Source organism: Taurulus bubalis (assembly GCF_910589615.1).
Source record: "Taurulus bubalis genome assembly, chromosome: 9".
NCBI classification, from domain to species: domain Eukaryota; kingdom Metazoa; phylum Chordata; class Actinopteri; order Perciformes; family Cottidae; genus Taurulus; species Taurulus bubalis.
The window spans coordinates 8,130,045-8,147,868 of record NC_136597.1 but is presented as its reverse complement, the minus strand read 5'-3'; the positions used below and the strand labels follow the sequence as shown (position 1 = coordinate 8,147,868).

The following is a 17,824-nucleotide window of genomic DNA, read 5'->3' as shown; positions in this document are numbered from 1 at the left end:
TCGTAAATGGTAATTATATTATAATCGCAGATGATTGCTGTAATTATCGCTCCAGAGAGAGCTATTTGACACGTTTATCCATGATCATCATTATCCTCAAATATGTACCATGCAATCAAATATGACGCATGGGACTAAATCCAAATCACTCGAAAAGCGTGCAGAAACAGTGCGCCCATGGGAGAAGCTTGAGAGGCAAATTCTCCATGTGCAAACCACAACAATTGTAAATACATATGTATGTATATTATATTCCGCTCACAGGTAAATAAATTGAATTATTGGGAAACATGGTGACAATTGTGTGTCTTTGGTCTGTGTATAACTGGAAGGGGCGGGGCGCCGTTCCGAGGGGGGCGTGTCTTATTTTGAAAGTCATAACCGGATGTTGTGTCCGCCTTGTATCGCTTGCTCGACTTTAACGCGAACGAAGAGGAAAGGCATATTGTCCGATCTGTTTCTGTCTAACTTGACTGTCCAAGTGGTCGGGAAGACTTCTTTATTTTTTTATTTGTTTTACAGTCTTATAATAAACAAAGTTATTTCAGGGAAGACATGGCGCTTACAGATGCTGACGTACAGAAACAGGTAACGCTAAAGTAACGGCAGACAACGGAACTATTAATTTAGCCCCGTTTAGTGACTCACTGAATTATAACTTTAGGTTACGTTAGCTAACATGAACATAACGCACTTTAACGCCAGCTAATGGACTCAAACCTGAACCAAGTTACTGTTGTTACCGTTAAGTTGCTTTGGTAATTATTATTACGCATTAACGTTTGAGGTTGTCACTAAACCCGCTAACTTTACTACGCTAGTTTGGGGTATTGGCCATTCGACATAACTAAATTGTGTTAGCTAACGTTGGCTGTTACAAGTTTAAATACATTAAATAGCTCCTTGCCGTATAGTCTGACAGTTCATGTTAAACGAAATAAGTCTTTCTTCGCGCTAAAGCTGTCAGAGGTCCAGTTATAAACAACTATTTTGTGTGTTGTCTCTTGCGGCAGATCAAGCACATGATGGGCTTCATTGTGCAAGAGGCCAGTGAGAAAGTTGAGGAAATTGATGCTAAGGTAATGGCAGTTGAGTCATAAGACACGCCCCCCTGTCTGTCTGCCTGTCTGTCTGTCTGTCTGTCCGCCTGTCTGTCTGTCTGTCTGTCTGTCCGCCTGTCTGCCTGTCTGTCTGTCCGTCTGCCTGTCTCTCTGTCTCTGTCAGTCTTGTGACTTTCTGCAGTGACCAGTAACGGGCCTCGTCGTCCATCTGTTTACAGGCGGAGGAAGAGTTCAACATCGAGAAAGGTCGTCTGGTGCAGACTCAGAGGGTGAAAATCATGGGATACTATGAGAAGAAGGAAAAGCAGATTGAGCAACATAAGAAAATGTTAGTTGTTGGTCATGCATTGACAGTTTAGGGGAAGGAAATGCTCTTGGTTGAGGGGGGATAACATTTGTACTTGTATATACACATTGGACCTTTTCATGATTTTTTTATTATTTTTTTTCATTGAATCACAGTTGATGGAATCAGATTGTTGACACCGATCAAACGTAAAAAAACAACAACTATATGATGTAATATAAATGAGGCGAAATTCTGATACAACTTATTGTTCCATCCCCTTTAAATCATTATTTAATAGAGGCACTGTTGTTGTTTTGAAGCTTTACTAAATAAAGACAAATGTTAGTAGCCTTCCCATATCTTACTTTCAGGGACATGGACTTCACATGACAGACAAGGATCACAAACTACATTAGTGTTGAGGGTTCTCATGCTTCACCAGAACAGCCTCTTTTTTTTAAGCTAATGTATAGGTTTGCCGGTTTCTGTGATGTATCGTTGTTTTTCACACACTTCATCCAAGTACTTAAATTTGATGATTGACAGCCTGACGTTTTAGAGACGTTGGCAGTCGAGCGGTCCGCAGATGGATCGAGAGACCAAGTGGTTGAACTAATACTAGCTGCGTCAACATATTGAATCAATTCTTCCCAGATATGTTTTTTTTTCTTCTCCCTCCCAAAAGGTCTTTCAGTCACTTTGTTGTTCTGTTACCTTGTTGTTCTGAGCTTTTCTTTGCCATGTACTTGTCCCCTCTATTAAGGACGGTTGCCTCGGTAAAGTCCTCATTACAGGTGAATGAAAATACATATTTGTAAACACATCACCTTCCTAGGCCGCAAAATCCAGTTGTGGTGGCAAAGGCGTCTCTAAATCCGTGTGTTATGAGAACCGGGTATCATGCGGGGCGGCCTGTGCTGCGTTACATTGTCATGTCTGCAGATCATTTACTCGTCGACTTTTCCTTCCACATTCACAGCCAGATGTCCAACCTGACAAACCAAGCAAGGCTAAAGGTGCTGAAGGACCGCAACGACATGATCACGGTTAGAGATCAATGCTCATATTTGACACAACTGTCTCCTTTGCTGTAACGTTTTGTCTTTTTCCCGTCACCACTGAATTAAATTCCTTCATTTGTGTTTGGTTCCACCAACCCAATGCAATGACGGTGATTATGGTCCTCTGATCTTTACAAATAATACTTACCACAGACAAGCATTTACACTGTACTACCTATATACTGTTATGTATCCCAAAGTATCTAAATACAAGTTCATGAGCAACACCTTTATGTCTTTAGAGTTATCTAAATGAATCGGTGAAACCTCTGTCCTCAGGATTTGTTGAATGAGGCTCGTCAAAGACTTGGAGAGATTGCCAAGGACCCGGCCAGTTACTCTGCCTTACTGGAGGGCCTGGTGCTTCAGGTAAAGTCGCTCTCATGGGAGGGTACAGGTGAATAAACAGCTGATTGGTTTGTTGGTTTTCTGCGTTTTCTGAGTGTGTTTTTCACCTTTTTTTAGGGTTTCTATCAACTGCTAGAACCTAAAGTTACCATTCGCTGCCGACAGCAGGATGTAGAGATGGTGCAGGTGAGGTTGAGCTGAATATGGTGCTTTGTGTTGTAATTATTGTCCCAATTTAATTTAAAAAGTGCAGGCAATTACAACAGCCGCTTCATCCTTTGTTGAATTCATGATAGTTGGTAGTGTTGTGTTTGTAAAGACTTTGTTGATTTGCTTGACAGGCTGCAGTTAATAAGACCATCCCGATCTATAAAGAGGCAGTGAAGATCAACATCGTCGTCAAAATTGACCAGGAACGCTTTCTTTCCTCAACGATGTAAGAGGATTTAATGGACCAACTCTAGCTCTCTTATGAAAAAACAAACATAAAATGAGTTTGCTTATCTCATAATTGTGTGTCCACTTTTTGTTTTAATAGCTGCGGAGGGATTGAAGTATATAATGACAACAGGAAGATCAAGGTTTCCAACACTTTGGAGAACAGGCTTGAGCTGATGGCACAACAGGTAGAGTAACTTTGATCATGTATCTGTAAATACACCCACCTTTAGAACACTCTGAATGTAGTTTATTCTGTTTGCCTGAAGAGGGCAGCAGAGCCCACTTGTCTTTCAGTGAGCTTGGTCGCCCAAGACAAATTAGCTGAACTTTAATTGAGTGTTATTTAATTAAGAATGGGGAAACACTGATTTTACTTTTGTCTTGCATTGTAGATTCAGGTGCAGCAGGGAAATTGGTTGTTTACCAATTACAGACATTATTTTTCTTTTATAAATAACTAAGTTGTATTAATTCATGCTTAGTGTTTGGACCACCTGCTCTTGTTGCAGATAAACCTTGAGAGGAATTTGTATTGAGCCTGCGTCCCAGAATGGTTTCTGCTTTCTACACACAGCTGCAGACACAGACAAAAGCCTTTTCACTACACAGGCATCCTCTAAAAGATGTATTTTAATATTATTTAATAAGCCTAAAGCAAGGCCAAATAAATATATGCTCAGAAATATGCTTTTCACGCTTTACAAGCAAGAAGCTTTCACTTATCTTTTAAGTTTATTCATGGAGATTGTACGGAGGTTCAGGTCAAAAGTCTCAAACCGGCGGGCTCTGAGGCATACGGTTCTTTCCAAAGGTTTGCACAAGCCTTCAAACATAGAGAACACAGAGAAGTTTTGCAAAGGTTTTACAGAAGATTTATATAAACAAACTAAGCAGGTCACATGCCCCTCAGCAGTCATGTGTACAACCAGACGCACGACAATGTTGACGACAATGTTGTTTCTTTGTCTGCATCCACCAGCACAGCTCCCATAGAGAGACAACTTGCTGGAATCTGCAAAACAGTTTTCTTTGTTTGTTTGTCTTTCAGGAAATACACATTATTAGTTAACCGCCCTTTATGTCCATTATGAAAAGGGAAAGGAAAAATATATATATATATTGAAGCATCTGTGTTTGTCATGTTTCTCCACCAGTTTATTTTAATCATTGATCCAGGTTTCTCCTTTTTAGTTTCTTGTGTATACTTATTCATGTCCTGACTTTACACCTGACAGATGATGCCTGAAATCAGAGTGGACTTATTTGGAGCCAATCCAAACCGCAGGTTCACGGACTAACGGCAGATTTGAAGAGAGCAGTGTGGACACAGGTGGAATATACAGTCTAAGGTGACCAAAGACCTTCATCATAGTGAGCAGACTGAGCATGAGTCTGTACAATCACTTACCATTCACTTAATGGGATGCTACTGATGTGTCAATATAGCTTTTTTTATTTGTGCACTAATTGACTGCCTAATAATTCAACAAGTGCACTTTTATTTATGTGCCTCTATTTTACCTCTCCAGGTGACGTCTAAGGGACTGCTTTAAATTGCAATGATATTGCAAAAATGTATTCCTCCAGTTGTTTTGGGAAATCTGTCGCTCTTTGATACTTGCTTAATGTAATCAAAGCTACATATTTAGGTCACCATATATATATATATATATATATATATATATATATATATATATATATATATATATATATATATATATATATATATATATATATATGTATATATATATATGTATATGTATATATATATACGTATATATATATATACGTATATATATATACATATACATATATATATATATACGTATATATATATATATATATATATATATATATATATATATATATATATATATATATATATATTCCCTTCACATGCCTAGTCTACATTTTAGTAGAACACAGCCCATAATGTGGTTGATTAGTATACGGTATGTTTGCCAAACATCTCTTTTTTATAACAGTTTGACTGCGTGTGCATGCGGACCGCGAAAGGATGTTTACCATTGTTCTGAAGCACTTTCGAAAGCCAAACAAATAAATGTGTGTGACACTGAGAAATGAGCATGTATGAGATATCTTTATTTACAGCTTGTAAACAAACATTTTACTCAGTCTATGTTCACTCTACAATGAGGGAAATGTAGTAGCCTAGGTACAACAGCCACATCCAAATGTGTCTTGCATTAAAAATATATTTTAAAAAATGTATATATTTTAGTGCCACCCAGTGGACTTCAGTAATGGCAAACAGTTGGCAAGACAAGGTGCCCTACTCTCTCCATGGGTCCTACAAATATAATTGTCCTCGCTAAATTGAACTCAAGTACCAAATCAAAACTCCCAATTCCACTGAATTCATTTAAAAAATACAGTTTTGATGATTTAGAGACTACCAGCAATCATAAGGCTTTAATTGCATTTTTTTTTCTCCAGTTATTGTGCGTACATCATATGAAGCAATGTATTTTTATGTGTAGCTAAGCAGTAATATATGTTTTTTTTTAATTATTTTTTTATCCTGCCAAGCTGTGGGGAGAAGAGGAAGCCAAGGCTGTGGGACAGCGGCCCAGCAGTCTAACCTGTGGTCTTTAGGCAGGAAGTGAGCTGTGTGTTAGGGTATATTGTTCGTTAATGCCGGGATTAAAGCATTACCATCAGATTAACAACTGACCTTAGAGTTTCTGGCAGCCAGCACCTCCCAATCCACTGAAGGAATCCAAGATTACAACTCGGACCTCACGGATGGAGTGGGAGGAACGCATAACAGAAGGAGATTAAGCTCATTTTCCAGAAAAAAACCATTAAACATTAAATTGTAAAAGGCATTTGACGCCAGTTCAGATTTTGACATTCAGTGTGATGCAATCTTCGCTTTTGATAAAGATTAAAAAGGGGAATTTGTCACTTACATAGGATGGTGCACAGTTCTCCATCATGACTATACAAATGGTCAGCCTCAAACAACATGCAGCAGCTCTCTCTTAACCACACAGAATAATCCCTCTCAGGTGAAATGAACAGCCCACGCTTAATGCAGCAAGCACCTGGCCTAACCCCGAGAATTTGGGATGATCATCCTTAGATTAGTCGCACACCCCGTTTAACCTACGGAACCCTGTTCGTGACAGCATGTAAAAACCCAGAGATTAGTAGTTAGATCCCGTTGGTCCACATATTAGTAAATAGACCCTCTTCATATGTCAGACCATTCCTCTTCCTTTGGTTAGCAGATTGCGGCCGTATTCCCCCTCTCTGTATTCAGCGTTCACTCAGTTGTGTCATTCATTCACTGCAGATTAAAGCAGCAGGGACCACACAGCCACCGCCAACAATGCCAAGCACCGCTATTCCAGCAAACCGAGCAACGTCTCCCCGACCCCAAGAAAGTAGACACCCTGCGCAATGCCAAAGAGAGGAGCGATAACCAGAGCGCGACATGTTGCACCTTTCAGGAATGCTGATGGGCCCTCCCGCGCCATGATGCGCCTGCAAAAGTACACAGACGGGACGACAGGAGAAAGAAAATGTTACAGGGCCCTCCACACTTAAAGATATCAAGGCTACACATGTTTTTTCTTATAGACTAAACTCTTACCGTGTGCAGTCAACAATTCCTTTGTATGTGTCCTCGCCGTCACCTTTTTGCAAGGTCTGCAGACGAGTCTTTATGACTGTACAGGCATTTAAAATACAGAAGTGTACTGTCATTACTTCAGATTAGAGATGGCCACTATATATATATATATATATATATATATATATATATATATATATATATATATATATATATATATATTATTTCTGCACTGTATCAGCTGGCAGTGACAATTTCTCTTCTGTAGTCCCTGGGCCGAGGCCACAAGTGCTGAGCAGGTCACAGATATAAGATGAGTTGTATCACCGGGTGTGTTTATACACCTGCTGTCTTTGTGAGTAGCAGAGGCTTAAATCCCCATTCACACCCCCACCTCCTGCACGATCTTTCCTACTTTGTCTGTGTCTTTCTCCCACTTACCATCCAATGGTGTTACAGCCACAGCTGCCACTGAGCCGGCGCCGCAGCCGGCCAGGAAGGACTGCCAGAATGGCGCCCGAGCCTGCACATCACCCACTCTCTCCCGGCCCAGCGCGTTCAGGTTGGCAAACAGCGGGAAGTAGATCATTGAGAAGGGGACATCTCTGAAATTAAGGGTTAAAAAAAGAAAGAAAGTTAGATTGAAGGTAAAACAGAAAGGAAATAATCTGAGAGGGAGGCTGTTTGAGAGTAGAGAAAGAAATGGGATGGGCTGAAAACAAAAAGGGAGAGACAATGAGACATGGCCCCATTCAACTGCAGTATGGCAGCCAGACATAGCTGCAGGAATCTATTGATCAGTGTTGATTGTCAGAGTTATTGTCCGGAAGTACAACCAACGAGGTGTGAGTTATGCAATGTGAAATCAACTCATTAAAGCAGTGATGACAGAGTTGAATGAAAGGAGAGACGGAGAACACAAGCAACTTAGTGGTCATGGATGTGATATTTTAACTTTTGAGTTTCCAACATGAGAGCAAAGTGCATGAGGCGTAATGTCATGAACTGAGGGACAAGTGAGATTAAGGAACTGAACGGGAATAGTTTAAAAACATCTAAAGATTCCGAAATAATGACTGATTGTGAATGGTATGAAACTATGGTTTGCTTCTGCCTCTTTTAATTCGGTTGTAAAATAGGACGTCAACACACACATGCGCATTCAAAGTGAAACATTATCTATTGAACATGTGTGGGCGAGTGTGTGTGTGTTATGTCTTTGTGTGTATGACCTCACTAAGGTAGCTCCTGCCCCTCTGTAGAGGCCCGCCAGTCCACGAGTCTTCAGCAACTCCACAGTGATGCTGGTGGCCGAGGCCCGAGGAGGAGGCCGCGCTGGTGGGGGGGCCACCAGGGATTGAGCGAGTCCCGGGACAGCAGCCTGAGCTGCAGTTGGGGCAGGCCTCTGGGCAGCTGGTCAAACACAGACAGCCCCAGGTTAGCAACACTCAAAAACACTACTCACAATAGTGGTTGTAGTTATTGAGAGGCATGACATGTAAAGTTACACCAAATCAATCTAATCATAATATGGGTAAAACATGCTTTTTTCCAAGTTGATTTACTTCTTGAATAGGATTTTCCAAGATTCCAATGAATTGCTTCCTTTTATGCTGACATGAGTTTTGACATCTTGGTATTTGTACAAGAAAAAAGAAAAAAAGCATTAACTCCAGTGACCCACTCACCGAGCCTTCCTGCATCCTGCAGCTGGATCTTAAGCATCTCCATAGGAGTGGTGACGACCACCTGACAGGTTCCAGCCCCACAGCCTGCCAGCACCTCTCCCCACAGGGGCAAATGACTGGAAACACAATGGTGTCAAGAACAAATATACAGCGTTAACAAGAGTACGCGTTTGTAGTAAAAGGCAATGTGTTTGTATATTAAAGAGCAAACACACAAGATTGAGATTTTAAGGATTTGCTTGCTTGCCAGATTTTGCCTAAAGCAAATAATGTACATCAACAGTATATTCTTTCTTTTGGCAAATTACACTAATCCATCTAAGACCTGAGACTAAAGTGCTACAACACTTAAAACAAGATCAACAAACACATTTGTCACTTTTTGTCACTATATGAGGGATTTATTGTTTTAAAAACAGCATCCTTTTTTGCTTTTTCTGTAGCTTCATTATATGATGCATCACTGAAGTGTAAACATCTATTTACCCGTCCTTAGCGAGCTTCTGTCTGAAGATGTCATTGGCAGCCAGCTTGATGGCTTTTTCTGGCGTAACAAGAGTGAGGTTCACTGCTGCACCTGGAAAACACAAACAGGCCGATGACACACAACCGTTTCCACCGAGGTACACAAATAGAGCGAACCTACACAGCAGCTTACGGCTCACTTCTAATAGCAGTAGACGCTGGTTGTTATGACAATAGGATTGAGCGCTCGCAGGAGAAACAACAGCGTAGGTGGCCGGATTAAGCTTATAGTAAAGCACAGTTGAAGTGTTGTTTGTCACGGGGATTAGAAATGCAAAAAATACCTCTGTAGCATCCAAAATAGCCCTCCGAGCGCACGGTCTTTGCCAGGCAGTCCATCCTTTGAAGACAAAAAAGAAGGCAATTTACATTGTGTCCGCTTGTGTTGTTGAATACTATTAGCTCCGTCACTGCGAGCTAAACACTCTACAAAGTCACGACTGTTTGCTGTCCTGGCTCCTCAATGGTGGAATGAGCTCCCCATTGACATCAGGACAGCAGAAAGTCTCCACATCTTCCGTCGCAAACTAAAAACACATCTTTTTCGACTGCATCTTGAATAAGGAAGGTAGCACCGTAGTAGCACTTTAGTAGCACTTAGATGGCACTTACTGATCGCACTTTGTGGTTTAACTTTGTTGAAGAATTTGTACTCGTGATTCCTGTTGTTCTGAGTCTGTACTCATGGTTGAATTGCACTTATTGTAAGTCGCTTTGGATAAAAGCGTCAGCTAAATAAAATGCAATATAATGTAATGTAATACTATTAACTTTACTTACAGACATAAAGGTCAATTATATGCTTCATTTACAAGCACCATCACCGGTCTGGCCTTCACCCAAATACACCCAGACCCTCTATTCTGCCACAACAGCAACACACGGGACAGATATCAATGTTCTGTATTAGCATTATGTTATGTTGAAGTTCTCTTATTTTTCTTTGAAAAGAGAAAACAAAAAGCCAACCTTGTGACTGGGCCTTGAAGGGAAATTATCCAAGCTATTTTTCCATGTCTGACTCAGAGTGGAAAACCGCAGACTAAAATGTGGTAAACACAGGATGACCACACCCGATCAGCCAGCAATATTGATGCCCACCAGATGTGCATAAGTTAAGATTTCAGGGTGTGTGTGTGTGTGTGTGTGTCTTTTAAGGACACAGAAGTCTTTTGCTCAGCATCTCTTGATTTTGTGTTTGAGGTTTAGTGCATTCGTTTCAACTTTTGTCTGTTTTTGGTTAAGTTACCATGGCGGGCCATCAAAACACCCACTGTATACAGTCTCTCCCTGAACTCATATGACCCACTGGGCCAAATATGGGAAGAGTGTGTTGAGCTGTGCTGCTCCACCCTCTGAGATTCAGTGGGAAAGTATGTCGGCATCGTCGAAATAAGTCTGACTTGTTTGAAGCTCAAATTAGAGAGTGCTTTTCACCAGAAAGCACATTCAGCTTTCATTCATCACGAGCAGATATTTTGCAATGGTTTTAAAGTTCAGAGACTTTGGTTAGATTTGCATGCAGGAAAAAAAAAAAGATTTGTCTTCCTTCCTTAACGTATAGATAAAGATGACTTAAGAGGCCTTTTTTTTCAACAAAAACTATGTAAAAAAAAGTATTGTTTCGGGATGCTAAAATAAACTGCATATATGTATCGGGTTAACTCGGGCCAGGGGAGCCCTACTCACATTCCTCCGTAGACTTGGACGCCCTGCTGGTTCTGTAGGCGGGTCTTGGCCAGGTCAATGGGAAATACACATGTCACACCAACCAGGCCTGCCACACCCCCATTAATCAGCTTAGCAGGGAGGCTGCTGAGGGATCAACATAGACACAGACCCACATGCATATACAGACCCATTTAAACATAGTCACCATCACCGGCCATGCAAAAGACACATCCATTCATGGACAAAAATAGAAATAAAGCGGACACACCAACCAGACAGAAAGAGAGTGGGAAAAGCCCAACATTAACCCAGCTGCTGCTTCCACATAATGAACGCATTTTGATCCGGCTTGATTTGATCATAGCAAAGATACTCACCTAACTTTCTTCTCCGCCATCCTGCTTGCGTTTGGGCTCCAGTCCCAAGACCACTCCTCCACCTCCTCCTCCTCTTCCAACTATCCCTCCTCTTCGTCTTCCGTTTCCTCTTCCTCTTTCCTTCCACACTTCGGCACGCCGCCCAATGTTGTCACCACAGCTTAACCCTCACCTGCCCGCCCACGCCACGAATGCAGCTCACTGCTTCTTTTACTGCGGCAGCAACAGACCGCCAACAGTCCCCCTGGTACGGCAGGGGTGGACGCCTTTTTTCTGTTGTGGACTAAATGCCAATTTTGGATCTGTGTCTTCTGGCCAGCCTTTCTGCTTTGTTGTACCTCACACCAAAACCCAATATTGAGTCTCCCACTGCCTGGAAACACAAAACACGTGTAATTAATAAGGATTAAATCATCTGAAAGAGTACAAGTGAGACCACTGTTTCTCTCTTCGATATGGTCCTTGTCTTTCTCAACGCCCTGTGTAGGGCTCACATCAACTATAGAGCCTATCAAATCGAGATGTTGTCATTCATAAATGTGAATAGCGGCATACCCCAGGACTTCTACACTGAGACAACATCTTGAGTCTCTCTAATCTGTCAGCTAAAAGGGATCAGAGTATTTGATCTGACGAGGTGGGCAGACCTGAAAATGAGGGGCTTACCGGTATTCTTTTACCTCATTTAGAATCCAGCGTTTAACAAAGGACTGAAAAGGAGATTGGAAATGGAAAAACTAGTTTGACATACTATTTTCTTTGTTCCTTCTGGAAGTACAATATTTTTCTGTTAGCCCCGGTGATAATACAGATGCTGTTGAAACCTTATCTTGGTTTCACAGCAATGTCTTGCCTTTACTATGTTCTCTGTTTCTTCCATTCTTTTTCTGCCCTTTCTCCTCCTGATTTCCACCCTTCCGTCAGCTCCTTAATTAATCTCTCTCTTAATCTCTCCACCTCCATCCCGCCTCTATTTTTACTTTAAACCATCACTCTATCCTCGACTGTCCTCTGAGAGCAACGGAAACATTTAATCATCAATCATTTGTGTGCTTTGTTCATCTTCTCGTCTTGATTTTTTCTTGATAATTTTCCATCACCTCAACTTTTTCATCTCATCATTATTTTTTCTATTTATGTCCCCTGTTCTTTTCCACTGCTGCATCCCGGTCACATTCTACACATGCCTTTTCCTGAGCCTCTTTCTGCGAAACTTTCTTTCAGCTCAGCTCCATTCACACACAGTAGTGACCCTGCCAAAACACAGACAAGGGTGCCTCACCCCAAGCCAACCTCCAGCTCCCGGACCCCTTTTCCCCCAGAAAACTGCACTGGAACACCCCACTCACACAGCACAAGTCCCCTCGTGACAGCTTTCAAAGAAACTTCCTCTTCTACCATCACAGCGATATAGCAGTGGGGAATAGTGGGTCTTACCTCTGTCGGCGCATCCCACAGACAGGATCAAGCTGTCCACTTTCCTTTCACTTCAACAATGCGTGCAGCAATGGTAGTCAAGCGAGAGCGATCTGAGAGAGCCGGCCACCACTCAGGGGCCGTTGCACAAACACCAGCATTGTCCTGCTGCCTAAGTCCCTCCCTCTCGTGGTGCCTCCCTTCTGTGTGACACAGCTCCAGCAACACAGCTCTGCACTAACACAACTCGACATAAACTCATGCTGCTGCCACAAGACACGCAACAGACACACGGCCGGGGCAAATACCCACAGTTATAACCCAGTGTGTATTTTCTCCAAGAACATATATTTATATGCAACATGAACAGCAACAAAAAAGGCTGCCCATCAGTAATGAGGTCTCTATTCAACAGCCCTGGTATTATGTAATCCTCTCGGCACATTGAATTCCTCAAATGTTAACAGACTTAGAATTACTACCAAGGATTATCACTGTCTGGGACTTTTTATTTATTTATATTGGGAAATGTGTACGGTTAGGTAATTATTAAAGAACAGAAAGTTATGTAAAGAGACCAACAAAAAAAAGCATGTGACTGCCACAGCAACCACTCATTGACCCTAAACTATTTTTTCATGAGCATTGATTGATGTGTCGTTTCCTGTGATGGAAAGACAATTACTATCAGTGATTTCACTCATCAGCTGGAAGAAAATATCCCCAGTTTAAGGAAACAAAATGTATTTTCTTTCATTTAATTTTTGTGTAATTGGCTAAATGTGCCCCCTAAGTTAATATATAGTGAAAAGCATAACGTGTAGACAGACCAACTAACCCAGTCCCATGTGCATACATGTATACACGATTTCGTCGCTGACCACAAGCCGCACTTTTGAAATGAAAAGCTCTATTGAGAAATAACACCTGATAACATGGTGTCCTAAAGAGGTGGAGGAAGTATTCACATGCTTTACTCAAGTTAAAGTAACAATACCAAAGTGTAAGAATAAACATTCTGCATTTCAACTTTTACGTTAATCGACAGAAGTATTATTAGGAAAATGTACGTAAAGTATCAAAACTAAAAGTACTCATCATACAGAGTGGAACCTGTCTGTGTTATATTTTTGAATATTAGGCTATCGATTTGTTACTATTCATAAGTATGAGCAGCATTTTAATGAGCCTGGTTGAGGTGGAGCAAATTCCAATGACTTATTATACTGTTCGATAGCGTCATCAATAAAAGTGCATCATACTTCATAACGTTATCTTATATTTTATAAGTATAAAATAGCATGTAAAGTATGTAAACATTGTACTACAGCACACAAGTAAATGTACTAAGTTTGATTGCACCAAAATCCATCTGTAGAAGCTCCGGTCTGCTTGGTCACTTCGTCTCAACCCAGAACAACCTGTTAGAGAGCACCTTTCACCGCCATCATCAAAACAACAAATTAGTATATGCTAGAACAATGGAGTTCAGAGAACTGTAAAATATATGTCAAAGTCGTTTTGATTTTGTCAACCATCTGCATTACAAGGGTGTCGATGTGACTGTAACCGTCAAGAATCATGAAAGCTGCTGTTCATTGTTTTTTCTTATATTACCCTTCTAAAGCTTAAATAATAGTTACTTCAAAAAGGTAACAATGTTTTTAGCTCCGTTATGATGGAAACAGCGTGGGTAAAGGTTACATTGTTGCCATGCAGTTGTTGCCAGTAAACGATGCTACAGAAACAAGCGTTTATGATGCCTCTCTATGAAACAGTGACGTCCTGTGAAAATCAGAGTGTGCTATGTGTGTGTTTTATGGCAAATATCACCAATGATGTTACCCAGCACACGTTGTATAATATACAGTTTGTATATGTATACATTTCTATATATTCTATATGTAATAGGCTTACAAGACAATATACCCTGCTGGAGAAATCATGAGCTTTCCTCTTGCACCACCTGTAGGCCGACATGTTAACTTGTACACAGGATATCTCATGATCATTGAATTTAATGCCATTAATTTAAATGCCTTGAATGGGGTAACGTCTTGGACTTGCAATATTTGCACGAGAATGTTAGTTGACTTTATACATTGAATTTGGTCATTTAAATGCGTATGTATGCATTAATTATACATTAAAATTTACACATATTTTGAATTCATACAAGCTATGTGAGGAAAGTGTTTTCTTTTTCAAGAGAAAATATTTAATCAAACATTCAAGTATTATTTTCTGGTACCGATGGCTTTTACTATTTGTCTACCATTGTTTTTTATTCCCAGGGCAAACACTTGAGCAAGAAAACTTGGGAAATGTGGGACATGCCCTTTATTTGAAACAATAAATAAAACAATAAAATGGGATATAATAAGACATGTAATTGCATGGCCATGTAACTCTGAAAACAACCGTGCAGAGTGGCCACTTTGGCACAAACTGTCACCAAGCGCAACTGCTGTCATGCACTTTTTACACATTGCTGTGGAGGGAGCTCCTGTGCAGTGCATAGGCCAACTTCCACCGCGATGTTGTTTACAAAATACAGCCTACACGTAGCTGGCCATTTACAGAACACGACAATGATCAGCTGAACGAGCCTGGACTGCTGTTGCTTTTGGAAGTAGAATCAAAAGGTGGTAGATTAAAAAATAAATAGTTAACAATAGGAAACAGGAAATGAAGAAAAATATAACGAAAGTGCCAAACGACTTGAACTAAACGTATCACCCTGCGCACACATAAACTATACTGATGTAAGTTAAAACAAGTCACCTGGCTCATACCTGGTTCATGTTTTTATGTATTTTGTATTCATTCACCATTCGAAAGCATTCCCTTTAAACGGCTTCCGCAATACCAAACCAACGGGTCACTGTAGACTTTAGACTTTTGCTACTGTAACGAGCAGAGACATCTAAGTGCAAATATGTTTAAAAGTGACATGCTATTGCTCTAAAACATCAACATGGTCGACACTATAAAGAGTACTTGTGTCAAAATACAGTTTAATTTATCGTGCTAAGTAATCGCTCCCCCCCTTCTTTGCAGTATGGTGGTATCTTCCTTCCCATCTGTTCGGCTCCGGCGAGACTCTGATTGAAACAGATTGTAGCGCTCTTCTGGTCGCAATGGCAACTACCCGACAAGGACGACACCAGTAACTTTTGTCGTACTTGTAATGTTACGGAGACATCCCAAGTCGCCGAGGAAACTACCTTCTAATGTGAACAACAGACGTCACACAATATCTCAAGTCCGAAAATGTCCCAGGGATGTACCGTTTCTGTGGAAGAGATCCAGTCCTGGTGGGAAGTCCCCGCCATAGCGCACTTCTGCTCGCTGTTCAGGACCGCGTTCAACCTTCCAGACTTTGAAATAGAGGTAAATTAACATCGCGGTTACTTTCAGCAACATGAATGTCTTTTATTGCGGAAATGAAAAGTTGTTTGTGTCAGCTTTTTTGCCCCCCCGGTCCGTGGAGCGCATGTTGTGTCACTAGCCGCCTGGTTAACCAGTTTAGCGGCGTCCTCTGAACTTCTCCTTCGCCAACGTTACTACGACTGTTGGGTAACGAGCTAGCCGCCTCGTTAGCGAGCTAGCTTCTAACTGCTCATTCCAAAAGTTGCAAAATGACGTCAGCTGATTGTAGCACTCATGAAACAGGTGTGTCGTCCCATGTCCACATAAATACATGAAGTTACGCGTGGCTTTATTATGTCCTGTAGTGTTCCCGAGTAACTTTAGAGAAAGGTGCTCTTGTAACAACCATGTGCCACTCGTTTGTTTTCATTTGGCCAGAGCCGCGTGTTTATGTTGAAGAGCGACCCTGATTCAGGGCACTCAAACAAACACAAAGTAAAGAAGAGAAGACGATGAGAGCGGGCTTGTGTGACAAAACAGTCAGAAACGCGTGAATAATGTGAGCGATAACATGTTTTTGAGGTGGTATTTCTGCGGCGCGTGGAGCGAAAAGTCGCGTAATACCTTGACTCGTTGTCCTGCTTGCTTTTCTAAAAGGACCCTGGCTGTGTTTTTGTTTCTTTATCTGTCAATTGACGTAGAAAGTTAAGTTCATAAGCGCGAGGTTCGAGTTTATTGTCTGTCTGTTGCAAGCCATCTGGCTCGAGTAGCCACAGGGACGCAGATGCTGGTCGGGCATTGTTTGCTCGCCACGTACTGTTTTTGTTTCAAGAAGCGATGGTTCAAACGTCTATTTCCGATACCAATCGAGTCAGAAAAAGCCATAGATGTGAGCCCGCCCGCCGCTCTCTGACCATTAGAGAATCAACTAAATGCATTACACCACGATTGTTCGACATAATATAACTTTATCACGCGATTCGACCTCCTTATGTTCCTGTATTCGGACTTCACAGGACGGCTAAATCCAGCGTGCGTTTATTAGAGGAGCCTTTTTACAGTTGATGCAGATTGTTCAATTCATCGAGGAATGGTTGCACTTTCGAGAAATACGGCACGGTCAACATCACGCATCAACAGCCTCCCATCACTCATTCATCCCCACCCCCTTCGGCAGAGAAACACACGTAGGCATCGCTTTGTTATTAAACGAGGTGCAAGCCAGATGGGGGATCGCATTGCGCCAAGTTTACATGAAAGTTGAGGGTCTTGTTCTGTTGCGTTTCTCCTTAACATGGTGTTAACACGCGAGGGAAAACTCATTGTATTAATGCGGTTTCCAGTTACAGGGAAGCTTCTTGCTTTTACACTTAACAAATGCATCTGTAGACCAAACATGGTTTGAAGCGTTAGGGTTATCCTGCTGCTTCCAACAGAGTCGCCTTTAACTGCACCACTAAGCCTGTCACATACAGATACACCCCCCCCACACTGGATTTCGAGGATATATTGAGATTGATGCAGTAGTCTTATACTTTGACATCTCCATCAGTGTTCAAGGTCATTTACTCCTGTGGTTCTCAGTAGGCCAAATATTATCTGCAGCTACATTTATGGTTATAATAGCTAGATAGTAAATGGCGATAGAAGCTTAGTGTTTATGGTGCTTTGATTGAAAGCCAGTGGGAATTGTGGTCTTCCATGATAACTTGAGCAATCTTGTGTCAGCGAAATGTCGGGTCAGTGCTGAAAATCTCCACTTTCAACCATTTTGGTGGGAGAACATCTTTCTGAGTTTTTCATCACATATTTGTGGTATCAGAACCCGGTCCACATCACTGAGTAGATTTTGGCATTCTTCTGCTGCGACATTGGATGATTCTCAATGATATCCAAGTAATCTATCATTCTTAGATCCTGGATTCTTACTCTCTGTCAATAGCATATTCTCTATTCTTTAAAATAGATTGATGAACA

The 17,824-nt window shown here is 41.3% G+C and overlaps 3 protein-coding genes across 5 annotated transcripts in view; 2 read left to right on the top strand and 1 right to left on the bottom strand.

The window, feature by feature from the left end:
• Positions 1 to 510: 510 nt before the first annotated feature.
• atp6v1e1a (ATPase H+ transporting V1 subunit E1a) lies at positions 511 to 4,856 on the top strand. 2 transcript variants are annotated; one of them, XR_013771063.1, is made up of 10 exons: positions 511 to 588; positions 1,014 to 1,079; positions 1,280 to 1,389; positions 2,330 to 2,396; positions 2,691 to 2,780; positions 2,877 to 2,945; positions 3,101 to 3,195; positions 3,298 to 3,385; positions 4,436 to 4,549; positions 4,730 to 4,856. XR_013771063.1 is itself a non-coding variant. In XM_079224007.1 (9 exons), exons 1-9 carry the CDS (start codon positions 556 to 558, stop codon positions 4,496 to 4,498), a joined length of 681 nt encoding a protein of 226 aa, XP_079080133.1. In that variant the 5' UTR covers positions 511 to 555; the 3' UTR covers positions 4,499 to 4,848. The 2 variants fall into 2 exon arrangements, 1 of the variants encoding a protein (XP_079080133.1); XM_079224007.1 differs by having other exon boundaries at positions 4,436 to 4,848.
• A 435-nt stretch (positions 4,857 to 5,291) lies between these two features.
• On the bottom strand, positions 5,292 to 11,102 carry slc25a18 (solute carrier family 25 member 18; the record flags this gene model as incomplete). 2 transcript variants are annotated; one of them, XM_079223732.1, is made up of 9 exons in its annotated part: positions 5,292 to 6,710; positions 6,820 to 6,895; positions 7,240 to 7,403; positions 8,031 to 8,211; positions 8,487 to 8,602; positions 8,973 to 9,063; positions 9,296 to 9,351; positions 10,701 to 10,826; positions 11,060 to 11,102. In XM_079223732.1, 9 exons carry the CDS (start codon positions 11,077 to 11,079, stop codon positions 6,569 to 6,571), a joined length of 972 nt encoding a protein of 323 aa, XP_079079858.1. In that variant the 3' UTR covers positions 5,292 to 6,568. The 2 variants fall into 2 exon arrangements, with proteins under 2 accessions (XP_079079858.1, XP_079079859.1); XM_079223733.1 differs by having other exon boundaries at positions 10,701 to 10,823; positions 11,060 to 11,079.
• A 4,646-nt stretch (positions 11,103 to 15,748) lies between these two features.
• The window catches only part of cecr2 (CECR2 histone acetyl-lysine reader), a gene marked incomplete at its 5' end in the record, with an annotated part of 31,649 nt that continues 29,573 nt past the window's right edge, over positions 15,749 to 17,824 (top strand). The window contains one exon of the mRNA XM_079223200.1: positions 15,749 to 15,868. Coding sequence (XP_079079326.1) covers positions 15,749 to 15,868 — 120 coding nt within the window. The remainder of the gene's footprint in view (positions 15,869 to 17,824) is intronic.

Coding starts and splice junctions, on each gene's coding strand:
- atp6v1e1a (XM_079224007.1), top strand. CDS start 556: ATGGCGCTTACAGATGCTGACGTACAGAAACAG. Junction 3,196..3,297: donor CGCTTTCTTTCCTCAACGAT/GTAAGAGGATTT, acceptor TTGTTTTAATAG/CTGCGGAGGGATTGAAGTAT. Junction 3,386..4,435: donor TTGAGCTGATGGCACAACAG/GTAGAGTAACTT, acceptor TACACCTGACAG/ATGATGCCTGAAATCAGAGT.